At 47.1% G+C, this 25,059-nt stretch overlaps 3 protein-coding genes across 3 annotated transcripts in view; 1 reads left to right on the top strand and 2 right to left on the bottom strand.

The window, feature by feature from the left end:
* Positions 1 to 241: 241 nt before the first annotated feature.
* proca (protein C (inactivator of coagulation factors Va and VIIIa), a) lies at positions 242 to 6,109 on the bottom strand (the record flags this gene model as incomplete). Its single annotated transcript, XM_080010527.1, has 8 exons — positions 242 to 819; positions 2,609 to 2,726; positions 3,483 to 3,601; positions 4,242 to 4,382; positions 4,863 to 4,973; positions 5,061 to 5,085; positions 5,572 to 5,729; positions 6,040 to 6,109. The coding sequence occupies 8 exons, from the start codon at positions 6,107 to 6,109 to the stop codon at positions 242 to 244; spliced, it is 1,320 nt and encodes a 439-aa protein (XP_079866653.1).
* Positions 6,110 to 11,149: 5,040 nt separating this feature from the next.
* Positions 11,150 to 13,505, top strand: LOC307237762 (uncharacterized protein; the record flags this gene model as incomplete). Its single annotated transcript, XM_080010526.1, has 5 exons — positions 11,150 to 11,609; positions 11,758 to 11,838; positions 12,171 to 12,251; positions 12,343 to 13,034; positions 13,278 to 13,505. 5 exons carry the CDS (start codon positions 11,150 to 11,152, stop codon positions 13,503 to 13,505), a joined length of 1,542 nt encoding a protein of 513 aa, XP_079866652.1.
* A 2,194-nt stretch (positions 13,506 to 15,699) lies between these two features.
* The window catches only part of saga (S-antigen; retina and pineal gland (arrestin) a), a gene marked incomplete at both ends in the record, with an annotated part of 10,274 nt that continues 914 nt past the window's right edge, over positions 15,700 to 25,059 (bottom strand). Inside the window, 12 exons of the mRNA XM_080011470.1 lie at positions 15,700 to 15,826; positions 16,670 to 16,726; positions 17,068 to 17,151; positions 17,492 to 17,629; positions 18,943 to 19,015; positions 19,398 to 19,482; positions 19,580 to 19,715; positions 20,300 to 20,367; positions 20,583 to 20,642; positions 20,791 to 20,990; positions 21,174 to 21,218; positions 22,515 to 22,575. Coding sequence (XP_079867596.1) covers positions 15,700 to 15,826; positions 16,670 to 16,726; positions 17,068 to 17,151; positions 17,492 to 17,629; positions 18,943 to 19,015; positions 19,398 to 19,482; positions 19,580 to 19,715; positions 20,300 to 20,367; positions 20,583 to 20,642; positions 20,791 to 20,990; positions 21,174 to 21,218; positions 22,515 to 22,575 — 1,134 coding nt within the window. The remainder of the gene's footprint in view (positions 15,827 to 16,669; positions 16,727 to 17,067; positions 17,152 to 17,491; positions 17,630 to 18,942; positions 19,016 to 19,397; positions 19,483 to 19,579; positions 19,716 to 20,299; positions 20,368 to 20,582; positions 20,643 to 20,790; positions 20,991 to 21,173; positions 21,219 to 22,514; positions 22,576 to 25,059) is intronic.

Here is a 25,059-nt window from a genome sequence, read left to right as displayed (position 1 = left end):
TTCAATAAAATGAATAAAGAGGTGATCAATAAGTCATCGCTGAATAACCTGTCTTCATGTGTCCTCCATATCCCTCTATCTATATACATATATACATATGGCCGTAGCTATGTTCCCGATGGTGTCATCTGCTAAACCCTGACATAAACCCTCTGTTCTTTGTAACTCGTAGGGATGAATACCAAACGCTGCAGTGGCAGAGGGAAAGACTTTATTAAACAAAGTGTTTTCAGGTTTTCTTTCAGGACATGCTGGGGCCGTGGCTCCTGTCCCACTCGTTCCGCACGCTGTCGATCCAGTCGTTGTAGTTTGACACCTTGGTGTAGACGCCCAGCTTGTCCTTATTCCCGCAGCCCTCACCCCAGGACACCAGGCCCACCAGGAACCAGGTGCCCCGGTACAGGGTGACCATGGGTCCGCCGCTGTCGCCCTTGCAGGCGTCCAGGCTCTGCCCCAGAATGCCGGCGCAGAGCATGTTGTCTGAGATTTGGTTGCTCATCTGCTGCTCGCACACGTTGCGGTTCACCAGCGGAATCCTGATCACGTTCAACGCCGAGCTGAAGTGGTTCCTGTTGGGGTTGTCCTTGCCCCAGCCCGTGACCACGGTGACGGTGCCATTGAGGTGGAGCACGCGCTCGGCCATGGCGCGGCTCGGCAGGCACACCGGGACGATGTACGTCGACAGACTGGCGGGCGTGGCCAGACGCAGCAGAGCAATGTCATTGTTCACCGTCCTGCTGTTGTAGGCCGGGTGCTTGAACGTCCTGACCACAGACAGGGTCTCCTCAGTGTCCTCCACCTCAAAGCGCTCATAGTCCCCTGGGGCAGTAAAGTACGGCAAGGGAAGGTTAAGGACGAGACATGGTTCAGTATTACCTAACTACACTACTTGATATGCTCTCTATTTTCTGCTGTCCCCTTTTTGCTGCTGGAACAATGTAAATTTCCCCCGTGTGCGACCAATAAAGGTCTATCTTATCTTATCTCTTACACCGGTATTCCCTCTGCGGTGTCTACAGCGGTGGTGAGCTGTTGATAGTTCTGCACTAAGTAGTTGGAGACAAAATACATTATTTTTGGCTCGATCCCAACAGGCGTGCTATAATTCACGTTCTGTAATGTTCAACCTAATGTTCCCCGATATTTCCCGCCAAGAGTTTTCAATCTTCGTATTTTTAATAGTAATTTTTGTGTTATTCAAAAAAAATTGATTTGTTATTTCGCTACCAAGTCAAATACAGAAATGTGAAGGAGGAAATTATGTGGCACAAATACAGTATATACGGGGCCCAAAGCAAGTGACGCAGCTTGCGTTGCTGCGTTGAACTGCGTGTGGTTTGATTTTTTGATGTTTGGTTAGCTCCTGGTTGTGTTCACGTTCTACGCAAGGACTGGAAGTAGCTCCTTCCAAGGTCCGCCCATGTTTTAACATGCGACCATATATCGGCCTTACGGAAACCAAAGGGAAGGTATGTTATGTTATGATAAGGGAACTTAAGGTAAGGTATGTTATGTTATGGTAAAGCAAGGTAAGGTATATTATGTGATGGCAAGGTAGGGTAGGGTAGGGGACGGTATGTTATGCTTTGGTAAGGAAAGGCAAGGGAAGGTCGGGTAGGGTAAGGTATGTTCTAGTAAGTAATGGGGGGGTAGGGAAAAGTATTTCATATCATGTTATGCTATGCCACGTCACGCTAGGGTAGAGTGGGTTGTGTTAGGGTTACTTATGGCAAGGTGGCACAGTGCATTGCACTGCTGCCTCACAGCAAGAAGGTCCTGGGTTTGATTCCCGTCTGGGGCAGTGTTGGTTATCTCCCAATTGGGAGCCTTTCTGTGTGGAGTTTGCATGTTCTGCGCGTGCTCACATGGGTTTTCCGCCACCTAATGTCAAGTAAGGACCCCGCCTGAAACATGCACACATCATGGTCTGACCAGCGATGGACACTTGGTACCAGGTCCCCGGGCATCGACGAACGCTACCCTCTGCTCCTGGCTGCCGCCCCGGAGGAAGGACAAGCCAGGATGGTTAAACGCATTTAGGTTATGTTAGAACCAGCAACCTTTAGATTACTATACGACCAGCTCTACCTCCTGAGCTACCATCCCGCCAGGTAATTAGGTGTATTACAGTGAAAGGTGTTGTTCAGTTAAACCTGCATTATATAACTTTAATAAACTTCACCTTCTCTGGCCATTTGTGGATTCTGCACAAGGTTGCTCTGACTAGGTTGCTCTGACTAGGTTGCTCTGATGCTGGACACGCTTAAAATGCAGTTCATCTAATGGCCACTAGATGCGGAAAACTTCAGACCGAATGGAAGTCTATGGAAAAAGAATACACTTCTAACCTAACAAGTCAATATCTTTTTCCACAAGAGTTTAGGGTCTTGGTATCTAAGTTTACTTCTTCTACTGAGCGTCTGGGTTGTGAGAAGAGGACATTCAGGTATTTATCTACTGAAATGAGTGCAGTGGTTTTCAAGCAGCGTCTAATGAATTGTCTCGTTTGTACCGTCACTGTTGTGGTGAGACTGTTAAGAATGTGCGAGTGAAGGAGTGAATATGAACCAATGAAAGGGCGTGGCTGGCTGTGGCTTCATGCTCTTACCCAGTCGCACTTGGAAGTACAAGCTGTTGCTGAGGCAGTGGGCAGCGGTCAGGACCCAGTTCTGATCGATCAGAACCCCCCCACAGTGGAATTCTCTCTTAGCGTTCAGAAGCAGCACCTGAGTGGGAGAACACACACACCAGGGTGGAATACGTGTGTGTGTGTGTGTGTGTGTGTGTATATATATATATATATATATATATATATATATATATATATATATATATATATATATATATATATATATACACTGTATATACATGCGCACATACACACACACACACACACACACACACACATATATATATATATATATACACTGGCAGTTTTGTCTACCAAGCGCCACACAAGTGATGTGTTCAGGGACCTCCGTCGTCGAGCCCGGAGCAGATGGACATGTCGTGACAGGCTCCTCTCCTGAGAGTGTGTGGGATGGGGGTTTTACCTGTTGTTCGTTAGACCAACCAACGAGCAACAGATGTAGAGCCACCCTGATATATATATATATATATATATATATATATATATATATATATATATATATATATATATATATGTGTGTGTGTGTGTATATATATATATATATATATATATATATATATATATATATATATACACACACACTATTCTATATTTTGAGTGACATGATATGGGAGAGACTGAAAGGGTTGACCCCTCCAATGGCCACAGGCGGAAGAAGTACTCTGACCTCTATGAATACAAACACTTCTGACACAAAACTACTCAAGTAAAAATGAAAGTACCCCATTGTAAAAGTACTCGTCATACTGTAGATACGTTGTGGAAAAGGGGAAGGCTACAACTCTCTCTTTCTCTCTCTCTATATATATGGGTGTGTGGGTGGGGTGCTCACCTGCCAGGGGCTCTCCCCCTTGCGCCCCACCTCGCCCCCTATCAACCAGGGCATGAGGCCATCGATGGGCCCGCTGTAGGAAGACCTGGCGATCTGCAGCTGGCCACACGAGTGCCCCCCTGCACAGCCCCCAACACGACGCAGTGAGTTGACAGGAAGTGATGCGGTTTACGTATTACAGGTATCACTCAGTGAGTCACTACGTTAATAATCTGGCGTAGCCACACCTCCGTGTCAAACTATCAGAGGTCCCGACAGCTTCAAGCTGAATAGCTGGTTTGAAAAGGGCAGAGACACTGTGGGCCGTCGTCATGATTCAAACCAATGAGATTGTGCTAGGGGGTGTAGCCTGGCACGAGGGGGCGGAGCCTGGCACTGGCACTCACCTGTGTGTTGCCGATGAGCAACATGTTACTTAACGTCTAGCGCAGTGACAACGACAAGAACTCCATCAGAAGAAAATGCGTCTTTGTTTTCTGGGTTTTCGTCAATTTTTCCATTAGCGTAAATACATTAAAAAGAAGGAAAATAGTTTCTATGGGGCAGGTGGTGAGGGCTCGGTTATCTTTCAAACTCAGGTCTCCTTATCCACCAGGTCGAGATGAGAAGTCCTCCACACCTCCGGTCGTCCGACACAGAGGTGTGGCACCACCAGATTACTACGGTAACAGCCACGCGTCATAAAACGGGGCATTGATTCAGTCCCAGTGGGCGTGGCACCTTCTGCCCTCCTGTAAGTCGACCTGCGGACCCACCCACCTCTGGGGATACACCTTTTGCTGTCGTCATGGAGACGGTATCCATCCAGGCAGCTGCAGGTTCTGCTCTGGTGGTCGTCGCTGTCCGTGCACTCGTGGGCACAGTCTCCGTTGTTGAGCGAGCAGTTGGAGGCCGTTCTGACTGAGGTACCAGAGCATCCATTATCTATTCACTATCTGTCTATCTGTCTGTCTATCTGACTGTCTATCTATCTATCTGTCTGTCTGTCTGTCTGTCTGTCTATCTATCCGTCTATCTGTCTATCTGTCTGTCTGTCTGTCTATCTCTCTATCTATCTATCTATCTATCTATCTGTCTGTCTGTCTGTCTGTCTGTCTGTCTGTCTGTCTGTCTGTCCAGCTATCTATATATCTGTCTGTCTGTCTGTCTATCATCCATCTCCCATCATTATATCCATCCATTCATCCATCAATCCATCTCTCCACTATCTACCCATCTACTCCTCCGTCCATCCATCCATTTATCGATCTACTGATCCATCCATCTACCATCTACTCATCTATCTATCCATCCATCCATCTATTTATCCATCTATCCATCCATATGATAATATGTACAAGTATTCATGTTTCTTCTGCAGTAGGTGCTGAATGGACTCACGCTGATCACAATGTTTGCCCTCGTAGCCGTGGTTACAGCGGCAGGCGTAGGCCTGGTACAGGTCCACGCACGTCCCGTGGTCACACACGTTGGAGTTACACTGGTTTCCATCTGAAAGGAGGACAAGCGCTGCAGTGACGGAGGAGGGATGACACACCTATTTAACAAACTAATACTGAGTACTCTCACTGTGCCTACCTGTGTACACCGTCCAGAACTCCAACTGCAAACAGCCAACCAGAAACAACGTGACTACAAACCACACTCACATCATCACATTGAATTCATTCATTGATATTTACTCATCATGACTTTAGCAACAGAGAGCGTTGAAGAACGTCAAAGAGGATGAAATCTGTTCGAGTTGAACAGATCAGGAGCCAAACGGAGCCCTGCACGGCCAAATCAGAGATATTTATAAAATGTATATATATATATATATATGTATAAACACTCAATAATTACAACGTTATTATTTATGAATATAGTTTGGTATGAACTGCTTTAGTAACTTCATATTCACATATATTGTTTTTCTTTCCTGGAAAGCCTTGTTATTGTCTTTTTTATACTGCCGTCTCCCTTGTGTCTGGCAAAATAAACATTACTATGATTCTGATGATCAAAATCAGAAATTTATCTGATTTAATGGTTCATATCTGGAATATTATGAATATTTGGCTCAGAATGTGATGATGGGATGTCTCACGGTAGCCTCTCTGGTCTGGAAGATCTCCCGTGCCTCCTCAAAGTCGCACTTCTCCTCCACACACTCTCGCTCCACGGACCCAGGCTTCAGCTCCTCCAGGAAGGTGTTGGCCCGCCTGGAGCGCAGCAGCATGTGGGCCCGCGGGCCACTGCGGAACACTGGGACACAAGCAGAACCTCAGTGCCAGGATGGCTAGAGCCACAGCAGCACCACTGAGGAAACACAGCAGAACCACTGGAGAACCACTGAGGAACCACAATGTTCACCGCGTTCGTTCAGTGTTGGTGTTGGTGAGAATCTGCTTTGTTTGCCACTGGTTGCCATGGCGATTGTTAATGCGTTAACACTCAATTACAAGCCACGCCCCTACTTCCTGTTTGGTGGCGGACTTTAACCCGGAAAGGCCTCATCTCTGATCAGGTCTTTCCGGTTTCAGCCACATGTAACTATGGCAACCAGGACATCTACCTGAGAGGCTGAGCACCGAGGCCGACCACAGCGCTACGACTGTGCACACAGGAAGCAGTAGGCGGGGCATCACTTCCACCCTGCAGCCAATGAGAAGAGGCGGAGGTCACCTGATCGCTTCAAGAGTTATCTACTAATGTTTGCTCATTGTTTACAGTAGGAAGTAAGAGAGAAGGGACGGCAGAAAAACAACAGAGCAATATACACTTATATACACTATATCACATCGAGTGTGATATATAAATCATAATGAGATCACTTACCAAATAGTAAGAGAAGTGTAAATATCTAACTCCGTCACAAAACCAGATGACTGCATCATAACAAAAAACATATTATTACATTGCAGGCATTTTGTCCCTTAAATCAGAATAAAACAGCAGAAAATCTGTCTGTGTTAAAAAATAACAAGTAGGTTATTGATCATCGAGCAGCGATTCTCACACAATGATTTTCAACCATCGCGACCTTTGGTCCGCGGGGCCGCAGAGACAGACGGGTGCCGGCTGCCGGGGGCCCCGACACCCTGACGCCACGACCCCACGACCCCCAAACATCCCAGAACAAAACACCTTAGAAGATGATCAAGGATCCTACTTACAGCTGGAGAAGCAGACCTGGACTGGAGGACGCGGTATTTAAACTGCGTTAATGACTGACTACAAATGTTTACTGACAGTCCACAGTCTGGACGAGACCTCCCCTGTAAACACCCTGCTGGGTCCTAACACTAACCCTGCAGGGTCCCAATCCTAACCCTGTTAATACCTTGCTGGGTCCTAACCCTTACCCTGTAAACACCCTGCAGGGTCCTAACCCTTACCCTGTAAACACCCTGCAGGGTCTTCAAATTAACCCTGTAAACACCTTGCAGGGTCTTTACACTAACCCTGTAAACACCTTGCAGGGTCCTAACACTAACCCTGTAAACACCTTGCAGGGTCCTAACCCTTACCCTGAAATCACTCTGCAGGACGGCCCCGCCTCTTAGAATAAAACAGCAGAAAATCTGTCATGAAAACATAACAAGTAGGTTATTGATCATCGAGCAGCGATTCTCACACGATGATTTTCAACCATCGCGACCTTTGGTCCGCGGGGGCCGCGGAGACAGACGGGTGCCGGCTGCCGAGGGCTCCGACACCCTGACGCCACGACACCATGACCCCCAAACATCCCAGAACAAAACACCTTAAAGAGATGATCAAGGATCCTACTTACAGCTGGAGAAGCAACCTGGACTGGAGGATGCGGTATTTAAACTGCGTTAATGACTGACTACAGATGTTTACTGACAGTCCACAGTCTGGACGAGACCTCCCCTGTAAACACCCTGCAGGGTCTTAACCCTAACCCTGTAAACACCTTGCAGGGTCCCAACCCTAAACCTGTAAATACCTTGCAGGGTCTTAACCCTAATCTTGAAAACACCCTGCAGGGTCCTAACCCTTAGCCTGTAAAAACCTTGCAGGGTCTTAACACTAACACTGTAAACACCTTGCAGGGTCTTAACACAAACCCTGTAAACACCCTGCAGGGTCCTAACACTAACCCTGTAAACTCCCTGCAGGATCCTAACACTAACCCTGTAAACTCCCTGCAGGATCCTAACACTAACCGTGCAGGGTCCCAACCCTAACCCTGTAAACACCCTGCAGGGTCCTAACACTAACCCTGTAAACACCCTGCAGGGTCCTAACCCTTAACCTGTAAACACCCTGCAGGGTCTTAACACTAACCCTGTAAACACCCTGCAGGACGGCCCCGCCTCTTACATTGAAGAGGTTTTTCTATCAAAATGGTGTTGTCTTACATACTAAGGGGTTCATACTTTCAGGGCGGAGTGTAAAACAGGTCAATCCTCTGGAACGTCATCACCCTGACGTCATGTTCTGCTATGCTACTCTCTGCTAGGCTGTCTTATGTTTCTGTCATATATTGTTGTTTCATACTTAAATATGCCACACTAAGTCAAATATGCTGAATATTTAAAAGTGAGTTGAGTATAATATCATATAACGCCAGGTTACCCGTGCAGTTTTCCAGATGTTCTTGATAAATGATGAGATCCGTTCACAGCGACTATATGAACCGTGACATGTTTCCATCATTGAAATATCCCAGTGACTCGTTCTCTATCCCTGCTTCGTTCTTACAGTGGGAGCAGAACGTGACCCACACCACGGAGCTCCATGTGGATGACACAAAAGACACATATTTATTACACAGGAAGTACAAGAGAGACCTCAGAGAACCACTTCCCTGGAAAGCCGAGCTGATTGTTCCCATATGGCCACCACTCAGCAGAGGTTCACATGCTTACGGTGGAGGCCCACCGGCCAGCCCCGCCCTGGACCCGCTCCTCACCCCCCTCGCCCGGCGGGAGGACCGTCAGGCGAGGGCGTTCATGTTTGGACGCTGTGGAAATGAGGACAATTATTGAGGCTAAGTATTCATCCTCCCTGGTTCCTTTTGTGTCTCGCTCTTGTTTCCTCGCCTCAGGTTTCCTTTGTACTGGCGCTGTTCTTATTTCTCCTGAACCCCGTGCAGGATAATGGAGCCGGTCTCCAGTTCCACGGAGCTCTGGGCGTCCGGGAAGGCAGCACCTGGGAGTGATGGACAGGAGGGTCAGATGATTATTATCAGGAACCCGGGACGATGCTTCTTTCTCTCCTGCTCCCGTGGAGACACCAACATGGACATGGTGTGCTGTCTCACTGTCAAGTTCACGGAGACAGGAGACAGCACATGCAGATGGAGACCTACAGTTGTATGTGTGCGTCTCTAGATGTGAGGTTCTAGATGTGAAGTTCTAGATGTGAGGTTCTAGATGTGAAGTTCTTAATGTTTAGTTCTATTTGTGAGGTTCTAGATGTGAGGTTCTAGATGTGAAGTTCTTAATGTTTAGTTCTATTTGTGAGGTTCTAGATGTGAGGTTCTAGATGTGAAGTTCTAGATGTGAGGTTCTAGATGTGAGGTTCTAGATGTGAAGTTCTAAATGTTTAGTTCCACATGTGAAGTTCTAGATGTGAGGTTCTAGATGACCCGGATTTAGACTGTGTGGTCCATCCTGAATACAGACCTCCATCTCATCCTGAACCCAGACCTCCTTTAAACCTCCATCCCAAACCCAGACCTCCATCTAACCTCCATCCCAAACCCAGACCTCCATCTAACCTTCATCCCAAACCCAGACCTCAATCTAACCTTCATCCCAAACCCAGACCTCCATCCAACATCCATCTTATACCCAGACCTCCACCTAACCTCCATCCTACACCCAGACCTCCACCTAACCTCCATCCCACATCCAGACCTCCATCTAACCTCCATCCTGAACCCAGACCTCCATCTAACCTCCATCCTGAACCCAGATCTCCATCTAACCCTTATCCCCAACCCAGACCTCCTTCAAACCTCCATCCCAAACCCAGACCTCCACCTTCTGAGGTTCTTCGGGCTGAACTCCGCTCTGGCCTCCAGCCCGGCTCCATCTCAGAAGACCTCCCCCGAGGGGGAATCCGGACCAGCCAAATAAAAGGAGGCGAGTGAAGGCGGAGGAAAGAGGAGAGGAGAGAGGGAAGGGGAGATGGAGAGATGGGTGGAGGAACAATGGAAACAGGGGATAAGGAGAATGAACACTTCATCTCAAGGATGTGACAGGAAGCGATGACGTGGAGGCTGAGACACCAGTTCCGTTGAGACATCGCTACGTCTGTGTCCTGCACACAGAGTACTTCTACACCCAGATATATACAAGTACACGAGGGGAACCTCTAATCCGAAGGCAGTAATACAATAATATTATAACCCATAAACAGAGAAATGTGTGTTATTACAAACAACCTATAAACAGCAGAGGTTTTATAAACAAAATCATAATTTGGTCATTTTAACCTAATGATTAATCCAGGAGAGAAGAAGGGAAGAGCAGAGTGGACAACGGAGATAAAGGATCTTTGCCTTTCATTATCTCTTTCATTATCCATCTCTTTTCTTTGCTGTTTCTTCTTAATGAGGTCACACACACACACACACACACACTGCAAACAATATGCAACTGTGTGTGTGTGTGTGTGTGTGTGTGTGTGTGAGTGTATGTGTGTGTGTGTATGTGTATGTGTGTGAGTGTGTGTGAGTGTGTGTGTGTGTGTGTATGTGTGTGTGTGTGTGTGTGTGTGTGTGTGTGTGTGTGTGTGTGTCTGTGTGTGTGTGAGTGTGTGTGAGTGTGTGTGTGTGTGTGTGTGTGTGTGTGTGTGTGTCTGTGTGTGTGTGTGTGTGTGAGTGTGTCTGTGTGTGTGAGTGTGTGTGAGTGTGTGTGTGTGTGTGTGTGTGTATGTGTGTGTGTGTGTGTGTGTATGTGTGTGTGTGAGTGTGTGTGTGTGTGTGTGTGTGTGTGTGTGTGTGTGTGTGTGAGTGTGTGTGAGTGTGTGTGTGTGTGTGTGGGCTGGGTCTATAAAGTGATGAAGGCCTCGTGGCTCCTCGCTGCAGCTCGTCCTCCAGCTGACGCTGTGCGACACGACGGTGAGTGAAACAAAGTTTATTTCCTTGTTGAGTTGCTCATCAAAAGGGTTAAAGTCAAGTCACCAACAAATTTAACTCAATTGTGCCTGGAAAATCAGTTGAGCAACAGAACAAAAAGGTTCTCCTCATAAATATATATTTTATTGATTATTTATTATTGAATTAATATTTATTCATAAATATTTTTAATAAATATTTTATAACTATCTAAATATATATTTTTAAACTGTATACATGGAATACAAACATTAAACATATGTGTATTATTTGGTGCAGTTAGGGTAAACCTTAAGCCTCAGGATAGCCCTAAATGCATGGAATGAAAACTGAAATGGAAATGTCTCCCGTCACCCGCGGGAGTCGCGCTGCTTTGACATTTGGGGGGTCTTTGGGGGCAGATTTTAATCCTGAAAATACAAATCCATCGTTTCATCAGATAAAATAAAAAACAAAACGATAACAACAATTCCCAGAAATATCGTCAAATATACTGTTTGACTTTCTAATTTCCCCGGAAAACGGGCACAAAATACCGACTGTGTAGCTGTCTTCCTGGTGGCGTGGGATCTGGTCCTCCTCCGTCCAGATGTTCTTCATCGTGGTGGGTGTCCTCCTCTTCCTCTCCGGCTCAGCGGCCATGCTGGTTCACCGGACCCCCGCGGCCCCACCGGGTCCTGACGAGGAGCCCGCCTACACCACAGACCCCAACACCTTGGCCCAGCAGCCCCCGCCAACCTCCTCCACACCCCTCCTGGTCCGGGGCGCTACCCTGCTGATGCCTCCCGACAACTACACCTCCTCCATGCCCCCCATGCCAGAGTACGCCCTGATGCCCACTGCTGGCCCGCTCACCGAGAGGCTGCGGCAGGGTGCCTTGCCTCCGGGTCTGGACGGCGGATCCACTGACCCATTACCCGATGTTTGTGCCATCATGCCCCAAGGGGGCTCGTCCCCTCTGATGGGCCAGATGCCGTGGTTCTGTTACTGTCGGCTCTGCAAGGCCAATGAGGGGCCCAAGGGGGACCAGGGGGACCGAGGCCTGGCAGGTAGTCCAACATTATAACTATATTGTTAAAAGACTACAATAACATGACGTTCTTTGATCCACTTGTTGTACGAGCTATTAAATGGGGTCCAATCGGCCCGGTCTAATCTCTGGTCGACATGTGTTAAACGACATCATTTCTGATGCAGGTCGTCCTGGAAGTCCTGGCAGGAGAGGACTGACGGGATTCAGGGGTCGTCCAGGTTACACGGGTCCACCAGGAATGAAGGGTATGTTGCCCCGCCCTGCGAGTCCTACATGGACAAAATCCCACATTGGGTTTTTCACATTATTAGAGTGTAGCAGTACAGTGAGTAGTGTAGTAACACCTCCACACATTACTGAAGATATAATTCTACCAGTACATCATGACTGATACTAATACTACGATTTATTCATTTATAATAATAATATAATAATATATTAGCAATGTTTAATGTAATAATGTGTGTGTGTGTGTGTGTGTGTGTGTGTGTGTGTGTGTGTGTGTGTGTGTGTGTGTGTGTGTGTGTGTGTGTGTGTGTGTGTGTGTGTGTGTGTGTGTGTGTGTGTGTGTGTGCAGGTCAGAAAGGAGATTTTGGAGATAAAGGCTCCCAGGGACCAGGTGGTGTTTTTGGGCCCAAGGGGGATCGAGGTTACAAAGGTTTGTCCAAACACAACATACAGCGAATACACAGTGTACACGGCACTACAGGGATTTCATATACTGAACTACTTTTATCATCAATTTCAAGGGGACAAAGGAGGTCTGGGTCTTGAAGGGCCGCAAGGTGAGCAGGGGCCCCCTGGAGAGACCGGTGTGTGTCCAGAGTCATGTGACAGTGTCCAGGGCCCTCCAGGCCACCCAGGCCTGTCTGGGATGATAGGGGCCAGGGGCCTGCCAGGTGTGAAGGGCTCCCCTGGCCCCCGGGGCCTCAGGGGGGACCCAGGAGCCGGTGGGAGGCCCGGGGCCCTAGGTCTCGACGGCAGTAAGGGGGATTGGGGTGAGAAGGGGGAGTGTAACTGCACTGACGGCATGGATGGAGCTCCAGGGGGTCCAGGGCTCCCGGGGGAAAAAGGAGATCAGGGACATGTCGGCCCCAAAGGAGACCAGGGACTTATGGGCGATAAGGGCAGCCAGGGCTCGATGGGGGTGATAGGGGCTCCAGGCCCCTGCTCCCTCAGCATCCAATCCGCCTTCTCCGCCTGTCTGGTGACCTCGTTCCCGCTGCCCAACCTGCCGGTGCCCTTCCCCCGCATCTTGTACAACCGGCAGATGCACTTTGACCACATGACGGGGATGTACCGGGCCCCTGTCAACGGCACCTACGTCTTCAGCTTCCACCTGAGTTCCCTGGGCAAGGTGCTGAAGGTCGGCCTGTTCCACAACTTCGTCCCCGTCGTCAAAACTACGCAGCCCCACAACATGGACAGCACCTCCCACCAGGTGCTTCAATGCTTCCCAATGTATAGCAAGATTTTTAAAGGATTTGTTATTTGCATACAGTTGTTCCAAGATGTGGGATTTTGTTTTTGAAAGGAAAGAAATTTGGCGCTAAATATAAGTAAAACTACAAATACCCTGAAAGAAAATAGCATGTATTGTTGAACGCATAACAACATGATTTTAATGCCAACACATAGATATGGACCAATCAGATTGCCCTGTCATTCCTCCCCCATCCTGTAGCTGATGCTCCACCTCTCCATGGGGGACCAGGTGTGGCTGCAGGTGAAGGACCTGAACACCAACGGGATGTACACCGACAATGAGAACAGCTCAACCTTCTCCGGGTTCCTGCTCCACCCAGACTCCTGCCTCATCCCCTTCAGCCGGGACATCACTGTCCCCTCCACCGGGACCTTCAGCTGGGGGGACTCCGCCCAGACCACCCCGTCCCCCACCGTCCCCTCTTAGACAGACAGACAGGCAGGCAGGCAGGCAGGCAGGCAGGCAGGCAGGCAGACACATAGACAGACTCACAGATAGACAGACAGACAGACAGACAGACAGAAATGTATAATATGTGGAATGATATATGAACTGGTGGTATAGTAGATCGTTTAAACTGTGAATGCTCAGCAGATTGATGCCTCGGTGGCTGCACAGACCACAGTACAGTTTGAATCTTTATTGATATTGAATTATCTGACAATTAAATATCAATTCCAAGAAAGTTATTTCTCTATGTGCAACATCGATTGATTGAACTATGACTAGATTTATATGAACGCACCGGATGTAAATATGAATAAATGGAACCATGAAAACTGGTTGACTGTATGACTTGAATGTGACTCATATGTAGAGTTAGCAGAGCAGCTGTAGCCCTGTTGTTATTGTATTATTATTATTATTATTCTCTGAGGCATTTTATCGAGATCAAAGTGTCTGGAACAGGACATCGCTACCGCTACGGACACGGTTGAGGTGTCGTTAAAACTGGGACGTCACAGACGTCTCGTGGTTCAAGTTTCATCCGAATCGATGCGCATTCGCAGCAGGGATTGGTGAAAAAATGATGCAATTTGACCGGAAGTAGTCGAACATCCATGCGTCGCCGACACGCCAACGTTCCAAACTTGGCGGTTGTGTGGAGCAGCGAGATGAGTTTGTGGACTAAGATGCTTTGTGACATCATAATCCAATTCATTATAAATTTGCAGGTTGTGGCTACGAACGTGTGTGTGTGTGTATCGTCTTACCTGCTTGACGTGGGCGTGGCGTTTGGTTTGATATTTTATTCTTTTTCCATTTTTCTAAATATAAACTCATTGTGCTCCATGGAACCCGGTTCCTCCTTATGTTGCAGCATTGAATCCAGTTGTAACGCAAAGTGTAGGAGTGGAAAACAGAACAAAACATATTCTTTGTTTGTGACATCACACATGGAGTTCGCTCGCAGCTCCAGAGCAACGGGTCCGAATCGCGTCCGTTTGATTTTAGTCCCAAAGGTTAAAAACGTGGATGAAATGTGTGTGAGGGACATGCAGTGTTGAATGTGTGTGAATGGAAGCGTCTTGTTGGAACTTCCACACGGAGTGATTTCCTTCCACAGAGACACCCTGAGGCAGGACTCTGTGGGCGACAGGAAGTAGACAGGGACCTGACAGGAAGTAAACAGGGACCTGACAGAAAGTAGACAGGGACCTGACAGGAAGTAGACAAGGACCTGACAGGAAGTAGACAGGAACCTGACAGGAAGTAGACAGGGACCTGACAGGAAGTAAACAGGGACCTGATAGGAAGTAGACAGGAACCTGACAGGAAGTAGACAGGGACTGACAGGAAGTAGACAGAGACCTGACAGGAAGTAGACAAGGACCTGACAGGAAGTAGACAAGGACCTGATAGCATGTAGAGAGGGACCTGACAGGAAGAAGACAGGGACCTGACAGGAAGTAGACAGGGACCTGACAGGAAGTAGACAGGGACCTGACAGGAAGTAGACAGGGACCTGATAGGAAGTAGACAAGGACCTGACAGGAAGTAGACAGGGACCTGACAGGAAGAAGACAGGGACCTGACAGGGAGTAGACAGACACCTTCTCATTTTTAGGATCATTTTTAAGTCAGAACAAGTCTGTCCATATGGGAACCATTTTCAGGTTCAGTGTAAAGGTGACTTTAGAGCCGTGAACAGGAGTGCAAACTTCAATGCACCACCTGCCGGATAGAAATACATTTTCGACACAGTGTTTGAGGCTCCGCCCTCTTTAATGCTTTTAATGCAGCAGGTACACGTGATGTCACTTCCTATCCTACAGCCTGCTGGCTGCGTTCCACTGAAGTCGGAACTCGGAGAAACCCAGCCCCCTGAAGTGCAAAGGAAAGGCCATTTAAGTCGAATTTTGTGGCAGATCGCTTGGATCTGTGTTTCCCGAGGTGCAGCGTCCATGTTTTCCTGAACAGAGACTGCAGCATTCAACAGGAAGTGGAGACTTCGAGTTCCGACTTCCACTGGAACGCAGCACCATGTCATATTTTACATGTCACTCTCTGGGTGTCTGACGAGGTTTTAAAAATACTACCCACAATGCACTATAAGCTTTTTTGTTAATGCCATTTAAATAAAACTTTTATTGTGTGATGTTTGCAACTTCCTGGCGCTCTACTTCTCCTTGGGCGCCATGTCGTCTCCTCCGGACACGTTGCCGTCCTCGTCCTCAACGTCTGCAGCCATCCCCTTCAGGTAGGAGCGCTTGAACTCCTCAAACACCAGCTCTTCCTCCAGCTCACTGCACACACACACATGCACGCACACAGACACGCACACACACACGCACACACACACACGCACACGCACACACACACACACACACACACACACACAGACACACACGCACACGCACACACACACAGACACACACACGCACACACACACACGCAGACACACACACGCAGACACACACGCACACACACACACACACACAGACACACACGCACACACACACACGCAGACACACACACACACACACAGACACACATGCACACGCACGCACACACACACACACACACACAGACACACACGCACACGCACACACACACACACACACACACGCACACACACACACGCAGACACACACACACACACACAGACACACACGCACACGCACACACACACACACACACAGACACACACGCACACACACACACACACACACACACACACAGACACACACGCACACACACACACACACACACACACACAGACACACACGCACACGCACACACACAATAACAGAGTCGTTGACGTCACATCATTAATATTGAAATTTCTCCACCTCAACACTAAATGAAAGGCAGTTGAACCGCTCTTACCTCTCTCTCACTGCAGGGGGCGAACAAGCGCAGACTCAGTTCAGTTTAAATTCAGGTTAAAGACAAAGTGTGAAACATTTACACATTGGGTTAGTTCGAGTTAAATAAAATAAAATAAAATAAAATAAATCAGAGAATATGAGTAAATATCATCTTATTCAATTTAAATGTATAAATACATATCACTATTTGATCAATTAAAAATGGATTAAAAACCTTTGCAAAGTATTTTTATAATATAATAATAATAATAATATAACACACCTGTGTCCGGTTTGGGATGCATCAGTCTGAAAGGAACTTCCAGGCCAAGTTCACTGGAACACAAACACATTCGGGTTAAATTTGAATATTCTACGAGAAACACACTGTCCACTGACCACCCACTCATATTTATTGAATGCAATAAATACATTGTAAAAAAAACGTTTTATTTAATTTTTATTGGATTTATTGTTTACCCAATAAAAATAATTGAGTTAGCTTGAGAACAGGAAGTCTCTTACCTGGAGCCCATTAAGCTGCAAACAGAACACACACACACACACATTAGACAATGGGACCCACCAGAAAGACGCTGAATATAACACACACACACACACACACACACACACACACACACACACACACACACACACACACACACACACACACACACACTGACCCTCCAACGATGAGCTTCACCATGACTCGATACGACACCATAATTCCCAGAACCTCCTTCAGGACGCCGTCCTTGATACTGAGACAGAGACATTGAAGATGGAGGAGTTGTGGAGGCAGATCTGGTGTGCTGGAAATGTTTGGAGGAACTATTCCAGAAACATTAAATTGCTGCAATCTTTAAGAGCGTTGCCCTCTACAGGCGGCAAACTGCATCCCAGGGCTGAACGGAAGCCGTAACTTTCTATAAACACCAGTTAATTTGTATTTTTCAGGGCAAGCTGCTGTAGAAACTCAAGACTTTAATAAATTGTGTTGCAGAAAAGCTACATGCTGTGTGAAAGTGCCTGTGAGTGAAGGAAAACGACTCCTTCCACGGCAGCGTCCCCGTGGCGGAGGGGTCACGGGGGTCCACTCACATGCTGGACGAGGCCAGGTTGGTGTCCTCGTGCTTCAGTTTGCCGTCCAGTGCGATGCCGTGGCGCTGCGTGTTGTTGGCCAGCAGGGGGAGCAGCGTGTAGACCTTCTGCAGGCTGGCTCCGGAGGAGACCGCGTCCCTGTTTAGCCGTACCACATACTGTATGTTTACAGTGCCACGCCATTGTTGCCAAGGACATGGACCACACCCAAAGCCTATAACCCTCACCCTATAACCCTATAACCCAAACCCTATAACCCTCACCCTATAACCCTATAACCCTAAGCAGATGACCCTATAACCCTCACTATATAATCCTAACCCTATAACCCTCACCCTATAACCTTATAACCCTAACCCTATAACCCTCACTTAATAACCCTATATACCTAACCCTATAATGCTATAACCCTAAAATACTAACCCTATAACCCCGCAACCCTCACCCTATAACCCTATAACCATCACCCTATAACCCTCACCCTATAACCCTAACAGTATAACCCTAACCCTATAATCCTATAACCATCACCCTATAACTCTATAACTCTAACCCTATAACCCTAACAGTATAACCCTAACCCTATAACCCTCACCCTATAACCCTATACCCCTCACCCTATAACTCTATAACCCTCACCCTATAGCCCTAACAGTATAACCCTAACCCTATAAACCTAACAGTATAACCCTAACCCTATAAACCTAACAGTATAATCCTAACCCTGTAACCCTAACAGTATAACCCTATCCCTCTAACCCTCACCCTATAACCCTATAACCCAAACCCTATAATTCTATAACCCTAACCCTGTAACCCTAACAGTATAACCCTCACCCTATAACCCTAACAGTAAAACCCTAACCCTATAACCCTAACAGTATAACCCTAACCCTATAACCCTCACCCTATAACCCTATAACCCTCACCCTATAACTCTATAACCTTCACCCTATAACTCTATAACCCTAACAGTATAACCCTAAAAGTATAACCCTAACCCTGTAACCCTAACAGTATAACCCTAACCCTCTAACCCTCACCCTATAACCCTATAACCCAAACCCTATAACTCTATAACCCTAACCCTGTAACCCTAACAGTATAACCCTCACCCTATAACCCTAACAGTAAAACCCTAACCCTATAACCCTAACAGTAGAACCCTAACCCTATAACCCTCACCCTATAACTCTATAACCCTCACCCTATAACTCTATAACCCTAACCCTATAACTCTATAACCCTAACAGTATAACCCTAAAAGTATAACCCTAACCCTATAACACTCACTTGATAACCCTATATACCTAACCCTATAAAAAAATCATGTTGCTCTGTGATTTCTTATAATTATGAATTAAATAAAAATACAGAATGTATCTAAAATATGTCAGAAAATATGACTTGAATCATGAATATTAAAGATATGATAAGATGTTCAGTATTACCCAGAATCCACGATGGCCACCGTCTTCACATAGCTGTCATTGGAATACAACACCACTGTAGCTACCTGGTCCACTGTGAGAAGAGGTGGAGGAGGAGGAGAGGAGGATGGGAGAGGTGGAGTAAGAGAAGGAGTTAGAGAGGAGAAGAGGAGGAGTAGGAGGGGAGAGGTGGAGTAGGGGGAGGAGGAGGAGGGGAGAAGAGGAGGAGGGGGAGAAGAGGATTAGGAGGGGAGAGGTGGAGTAGGAGGAGAAAGGAGTAGAAGGAGTCGGAGCAGGAGAGGAGTCGGAGGGGACAGGTGGAGAAGGAGTAGGGGTGGAGTAGGAAAAGGGAGAGAGACAGGAGAGGAGGAGAAACAAGAGGAAGAGAGGGGGGAGAGGAGGTGGAGAAACTGAGGTTTTTTAAATGTATAAAGCAGGCTGGACGTGGAGCTGAGGCGGCCATGTTGTTTCCTCACCAGACACGACGATGCTCTTGATGCTCTTGTTGCACCTGTTGCTCACGTTGACGTGGACATTGATGGGTTCTCCGTGGTAGAAGGTCTGCAGGAGGAGAGCACCACAGGGTTAGGGGTCTGATTCCCTGTGCGGCCCAGAAGGTGGAGCCAGGCACCAGTAGGGGGTGGAGGCATGTCCTCACCTCCTTCTCCAGAGTGGCCTCCAGGTGCAGAGGTTTTTCAGACATGAAGAAGTCACGGCTGCTCTTCAGCGACGGGACGACGCCTTCGCTCTCTGGAGCGTACTGCACCTTCCGGATCATCAGCTTCACTGTGCTCCTGGAAAACATTAGCAATCATCCACCTGGACTCCTTCCCCTCCACCTGGACTCCTTCTCCTCCACCTGGACTCCTCCCCCTCTACCTGGACTCCTCCCCTTGAACCTGGACTCATCCCCTCCATCTGGACTCATCCCAATCCAGATTGACCCATCACCCTCCAAATGGACTGCGCCACCTCCACTTGGACTCCACCCCTTCCACCTGGACTCTGCCCCCTACACCTGGTCTCCACCCCTTCCACCCAGACTGCTCCCCCTCAAACCGGACTCCTCCCTTCCACCTGCACCCCTCTACCCTCCGCCTGGATTCCGTCCTTTCCACGAGGGCTCTTTTCACTCCACTTTGACACCGCCCCATTCACCTGGACTCCTCCCTCTCCACCTTGACTCTCCATCACCCTGAACTCTCCATCTCAGAGGAATCTTCAGCCCCTTCTCTCCTTTACTGATCTGAGTCTGTTTCTGCACACTTCCTAACCCTCCATGACCGACAGACAGACAGACAGACAGACAGACTGACAGACAGACAGACAGACAGACAGACAGACAGACAGACGCTGCAAAGTAAAGGGCGTTTCTCACCGTTTGCGTATTTTGGCCTCCTGGCTCTCGGCGCTGAAGGCTTTGATCTCAAACTCCACCTCACATTGCTGCAGAAGAAGAACCACATCAGCACCACCTGGAGCTCAAGATCGCCTCTAAGCAAGACACTGGTGCATTCTGGGTAATGGAATATTTAAGGTTGTTCCAGGTTGAAGCCGATTGGGGATGAAATGCCGCAGTTCTCTGCTGCAGCTCTTTGGAGTGGTCCCTTAAACAGTGTTTACTGTGGTTGGTAGTTTGATGCCCACTGGGCCGGTCTTACCTTGCCGCTGTCACGGGGCCCTGGCTGAAAACCCACTGAGCAAGGCAGGTTATCAGGAAACTATAAAGTAGAACAGAGAAGACCCAAGTTACACACACACGATGTTGACCAATCATGAAAGGCCTTTTCTGCCTGGCTAAACCAGGGGTGTCCAACGCACGGCCCGCGGGCCGGATGTGGTGCACAGGGGGTCAAGTCTGGGACCCACCTCAAAGAAGAAGGGGTAGGCGTTGTCTCCCAGCTTGCGCAGCATTTTGGCCTGGATCTTGGTGTGGATGCCCTGCTCGCGGTCCTGCAGGGGCGGGTACACCTGGCGGGTCGACAGGTAGAGCTCCCTCCGGAAGGCGATGCCCATCACGTCCATGTCGTCGCGGCCGTAGCGGAAGGTGCAGGACAGCGTGACGTAAGCTAGGGGGCAGCACCGAAACATGTTTTACAGTTAATCAAAGTTTAGTGTTTTATTTATATTTTCTTTTTCTTCTTTAGTCGCTAGAGGGTGTTGAATTTGTGGTTGACTCTCTACTGTCCCACATCTGACCTCCAACGTAAATGCTGTTCTACATTTCTCAGGTTTTTAACCCTTTCACTGACCTTTTCTCCCTTTCAGGGCCTCCGGGTCAATGAGGATGACGCCGTCTAGTGGACAGGAAAGACAAAGGTCAAAGAAATATGGTGCAATGACAGAAGTCATCATCAATGTGTAGAGATGGTTGGGGGTTGGTTAGGTGGTGTTTAAAGATGGTTGGAGGTTGGTTAGGTGGTGTTTACAGGGGTTGGTTAGCTGGAGAGTACGTAGAGCTGGATGGGGGTTGGTTAAGTGGTGTTTAAAGATGGTTGGGGGTTGGTTAAGTGGAGAGGATGTAGATAATCATTGGAGCTTGGTTAGGTGGTGTTCAATGATGGTTGTGGGTTGGTTTGGTGGTGTTAAGTGACGGTTGGGGGTTGGTTAGGTGGTGTTTAGAGATGATTGGGGGTTGGTTAGGTGGTGTTTACAGGGGTTGGTTAGGTGGAGAGTATGTAGAGATGTTTGGGGGTTGGTTAGGTGGTGTATAAAGATGGTTGGATGTTGGTTCTGTGGCGTTTACAGGGGGGTTGGTAAGGTGGAGAATATGTAGAGATGGTTGGGGTTGGTTAGGTGGGGCTTATGTTGAGATCATTGGAGCTTGGTAAGGTGGTGTTTAAAGATGGTTGGGTGTTGGTTTGGTGGTGTTTAGAGATGGTTGGGGGTTGGTTAGGTGGTGTTCACAGGGGTTGGTTAGCTGGAGAGTACGTAGAGATGGTTGGGGGTTGGTTAGATGGTGTTAAGTGATGGTTGGGGGTTGGTTAGGTAGTATTTGGTGATGGTTGCAGGTTGGTTAGGTGGTGTTTAGTGATGGTTGCAGGTTGGTTAGGTGGTGTTTAGCGATGGTTGCAGGTTGGTTAGTGGGTGTTTAGTGATGGGTGCTGGTTAGTCAGGTGGTGTTTAGTGATGGGTGCTGGTTAGATAGGTGGTGTTTAGCGATGGGTGCTCGTTAGTTAGGTGGTGTTTAGCGATGGGTGCTGGTTAGTTAGGTGGTGTTTAGCGATGGGTACTGGTTAGTTAGGTGGTGTTTAGCGATGGGTGGTGTTTAGCGATGGGTGCTGGTTAGTTAGGTGGTGTTTAGCGATGGGTGCTGGTTAGTTAGGTGGTGTTTAGTGATGGGTGCTGGTTAGTTAGGTGGTGTTTAGCGATGGGTGCTGGTTAGTATGGTGGTGTTTAGCGATGGGTGCTGGTTAGTTAGGTGGTGTTTAGTGATGGGTGCTGGTTAGTTAGGTGGTGTTTAGCGATGGGTGCTGGTTAGTTAGGTGGTGTTTAGTGATGGGTGCTGGTTAGTTAGGTGGTGTTTAGCGATGGGTGCTGGTTAGTTAGGTGGTGTTTAGTGATGGGTGCTGGTTAGTTAGGTGTGTTCTCACCTACTGGATCCACTGTATCAACATGATCAACAAAATCTCTTTTCCCCATGTAGACTCCCACCTGCACGGCATGAAGAGCTGAGAATTAATCAATGAATTATATTCTGTTTATATAATCTGTTTATATAATCTGTTTATATAATCTGTTTATATAATCTGTTTATATAATCTGTTTATATAATCTGTTTATATAATCTGTTTATATAATCTGTTTATATATTCTGTTTACATATTCTGTTTATATAATCTGTTTATATAATCTGTTTACATATTCTGTTTATATAATCTGTTTATATAATCTGTTTATATAATCTGTTTATATAATCTGTTTACATATTCTGTTTATATAATCTGTTTATATAATCTGTTTACATATTCTGTTTATATAATCTGTTTATATAATCTGTTTACATATTCTGTTTATATAATCTGTTTATATAATCTGTTTACATATTCTGTTTACATATTCTGTTTATATAATCTGTTTATATAATCTGTTTATATAATCTGTTTATATAATCTGTTTACATATTCTGTTTATATAATCTGTTTATATAATCTGTTTATATATTCTGTTTATATAATCTGTTTATATATTCTGTTTATATATTCTGTTTATATAATCTGTTTATATAATCTGTTTACATATTCTGTTTATATAATCTGTTTATATAATCTGTTTACATATTCTGTTTATATAATCTGTTTATATAATCTGTTTACATATTCTGTTTATATAATCTGTTTATATAATCTGTTTACATATTCTGTTTATATATTCTGTTTATATAATCTGTTTATATAATCTGTTTACATAATCTGTTTATATAATCTGTTTACATATTCTGTTTATATAATCTGTTTATATATTCTGTTTATATATTCTGCTCATATGTTCTGCCTATATATTATTTTGATCTGTTCTGCTTATACAGTGGTACCTCGACTTACGACTGTAATTGGTTCTATAAGAACAGTCGTATGTTAAAACAGTCGTATGTTAAAACAGTCGTATGTTAAAACAGTCGTATGTTAAAACAGTCGTATGTTAAAACAGTCGTATGTTAAAACAGTCGTATGTTAAAACAGTCGTATGTTAAAACAGTCGTATGTTAAAACAGTCGTATGTCGAAGCAATTTTTCCCATATAAATGATGACATCATGAAGGGTGAAAATAAACAAAATACACAGAACAAACAATATAAAAGAAATATGGATAAGCCACGAACTACGTGCACACACCATGTAGGTCTCCTGCTGACTGACTGCTGACTGACTGCTGACTGACTGCTGACTGACTGCTGACTGGCTGCTGACTGGCTGCTGACTGACTGCTGACTGACTGCTGACTGGCTGGCTGCTGACTGACTGCTGACTGACTGCTGACTGACTGCTGACTGGCTGGCTGCTGACTGGCTGCTGACTGACTGCTGACTGACTGCTGACTGGCTGCTGACTGACTGCTGACTGACTGCTGACTGTTGACTGGCTGCTGACTGGCTGCTGACTGACTGCTGACTGACTGCTGACTGACTGCTGACTGGCCGCCGACGCCCCAGCTGCAAATTTCCACGCTCGTATCTTGGAGCAGTCGGTCGCAAGTCGATACAAATGTTGGCGACTACCACGGCTGGTGTCTTGGATGAGTGCTGAGCAGGTGCGGTGGTAAGTCCAGGTACCACTGTATGTTCCTGTGGTGGACGGGGGGGCTTGAGTAGCCACACCTGATGCTCATTGGTTGGGCTCACGAGCATCAGGTTTAAAACCCCGCCCACACATTCAGTCAGGATGGGAGCCCCGTGTCATGACACGTTCTATCTGCTCCTGGCTTGTTCCAGCTAGCCTCACCTCTACAGTAAACTGCTGCTCCTGGCTTGTTCCAGCTAGCCTCACCTCTACAGTAAACTGCTCCTGGCTTGTTCCAGCTAGCCTCACCTCTACAGTAAACTGCTCCTGGCTTGTTCCAGCTAGCCTCACCTCTACAGTAAACTGCTCCTGGCTTGTTCCAGCTAGCCTCACCTCTACAGTAAACTGCTGCTCCTGGCTTGTTCCAGCTAGCCTCACCTCTACAGTAAACTGCTCCTGGCTTGTTCCAGCTAGCCTCACCTCTACAGTAAACTGCTCCTGGCTTGTTCCAGCTAGCCTCACCTCTACAGTAAACTGCTCCTGGCTTGTTCCAGCTAGCCTCACCTCTACAGTAAACTGCTCCTGGCTTGTTCCAGCTAGCCTCACCTCTACAGTAAACTGCTCCTGGCTTGTTCCAGCTAGCCTCACCTCTACAGTAAACTGCTGCTCCTGGCTTGTTCCAGCTAGCCTCACCTCTACAGTAAACTGCTCCTGGCTTGTTCCAGCTAGCCTCACCTCTACAGTAAACTGCTCCTGGCTTGTTCCAGCTAGCCTCACCTCTACAGTAAACTGCTCCTGGCTTGTTCCAGCTAGCCTCACCTCTACAGTAAACTGCTGCTCCTGGCTTGTTCCAGCTAGCCTCAACTCTACAGTAAACTGCTGCTCCTGGCTTGTTCCAGCTAGCCTCACCTCTACAGT

This window comes from Zeus faber (assembly GCF_960531495.2).
Source record: "Zeus faber genome assembly, chromosome: 12".
NCBI lineage: Eukaryota > Metazoa > Chordata > Actinopteri > Zeiformes > Zeidae > Zeus > Zeus faber.
This window is presented reverse-complemented; position numbering and strand designations above follow the sequence as displayed.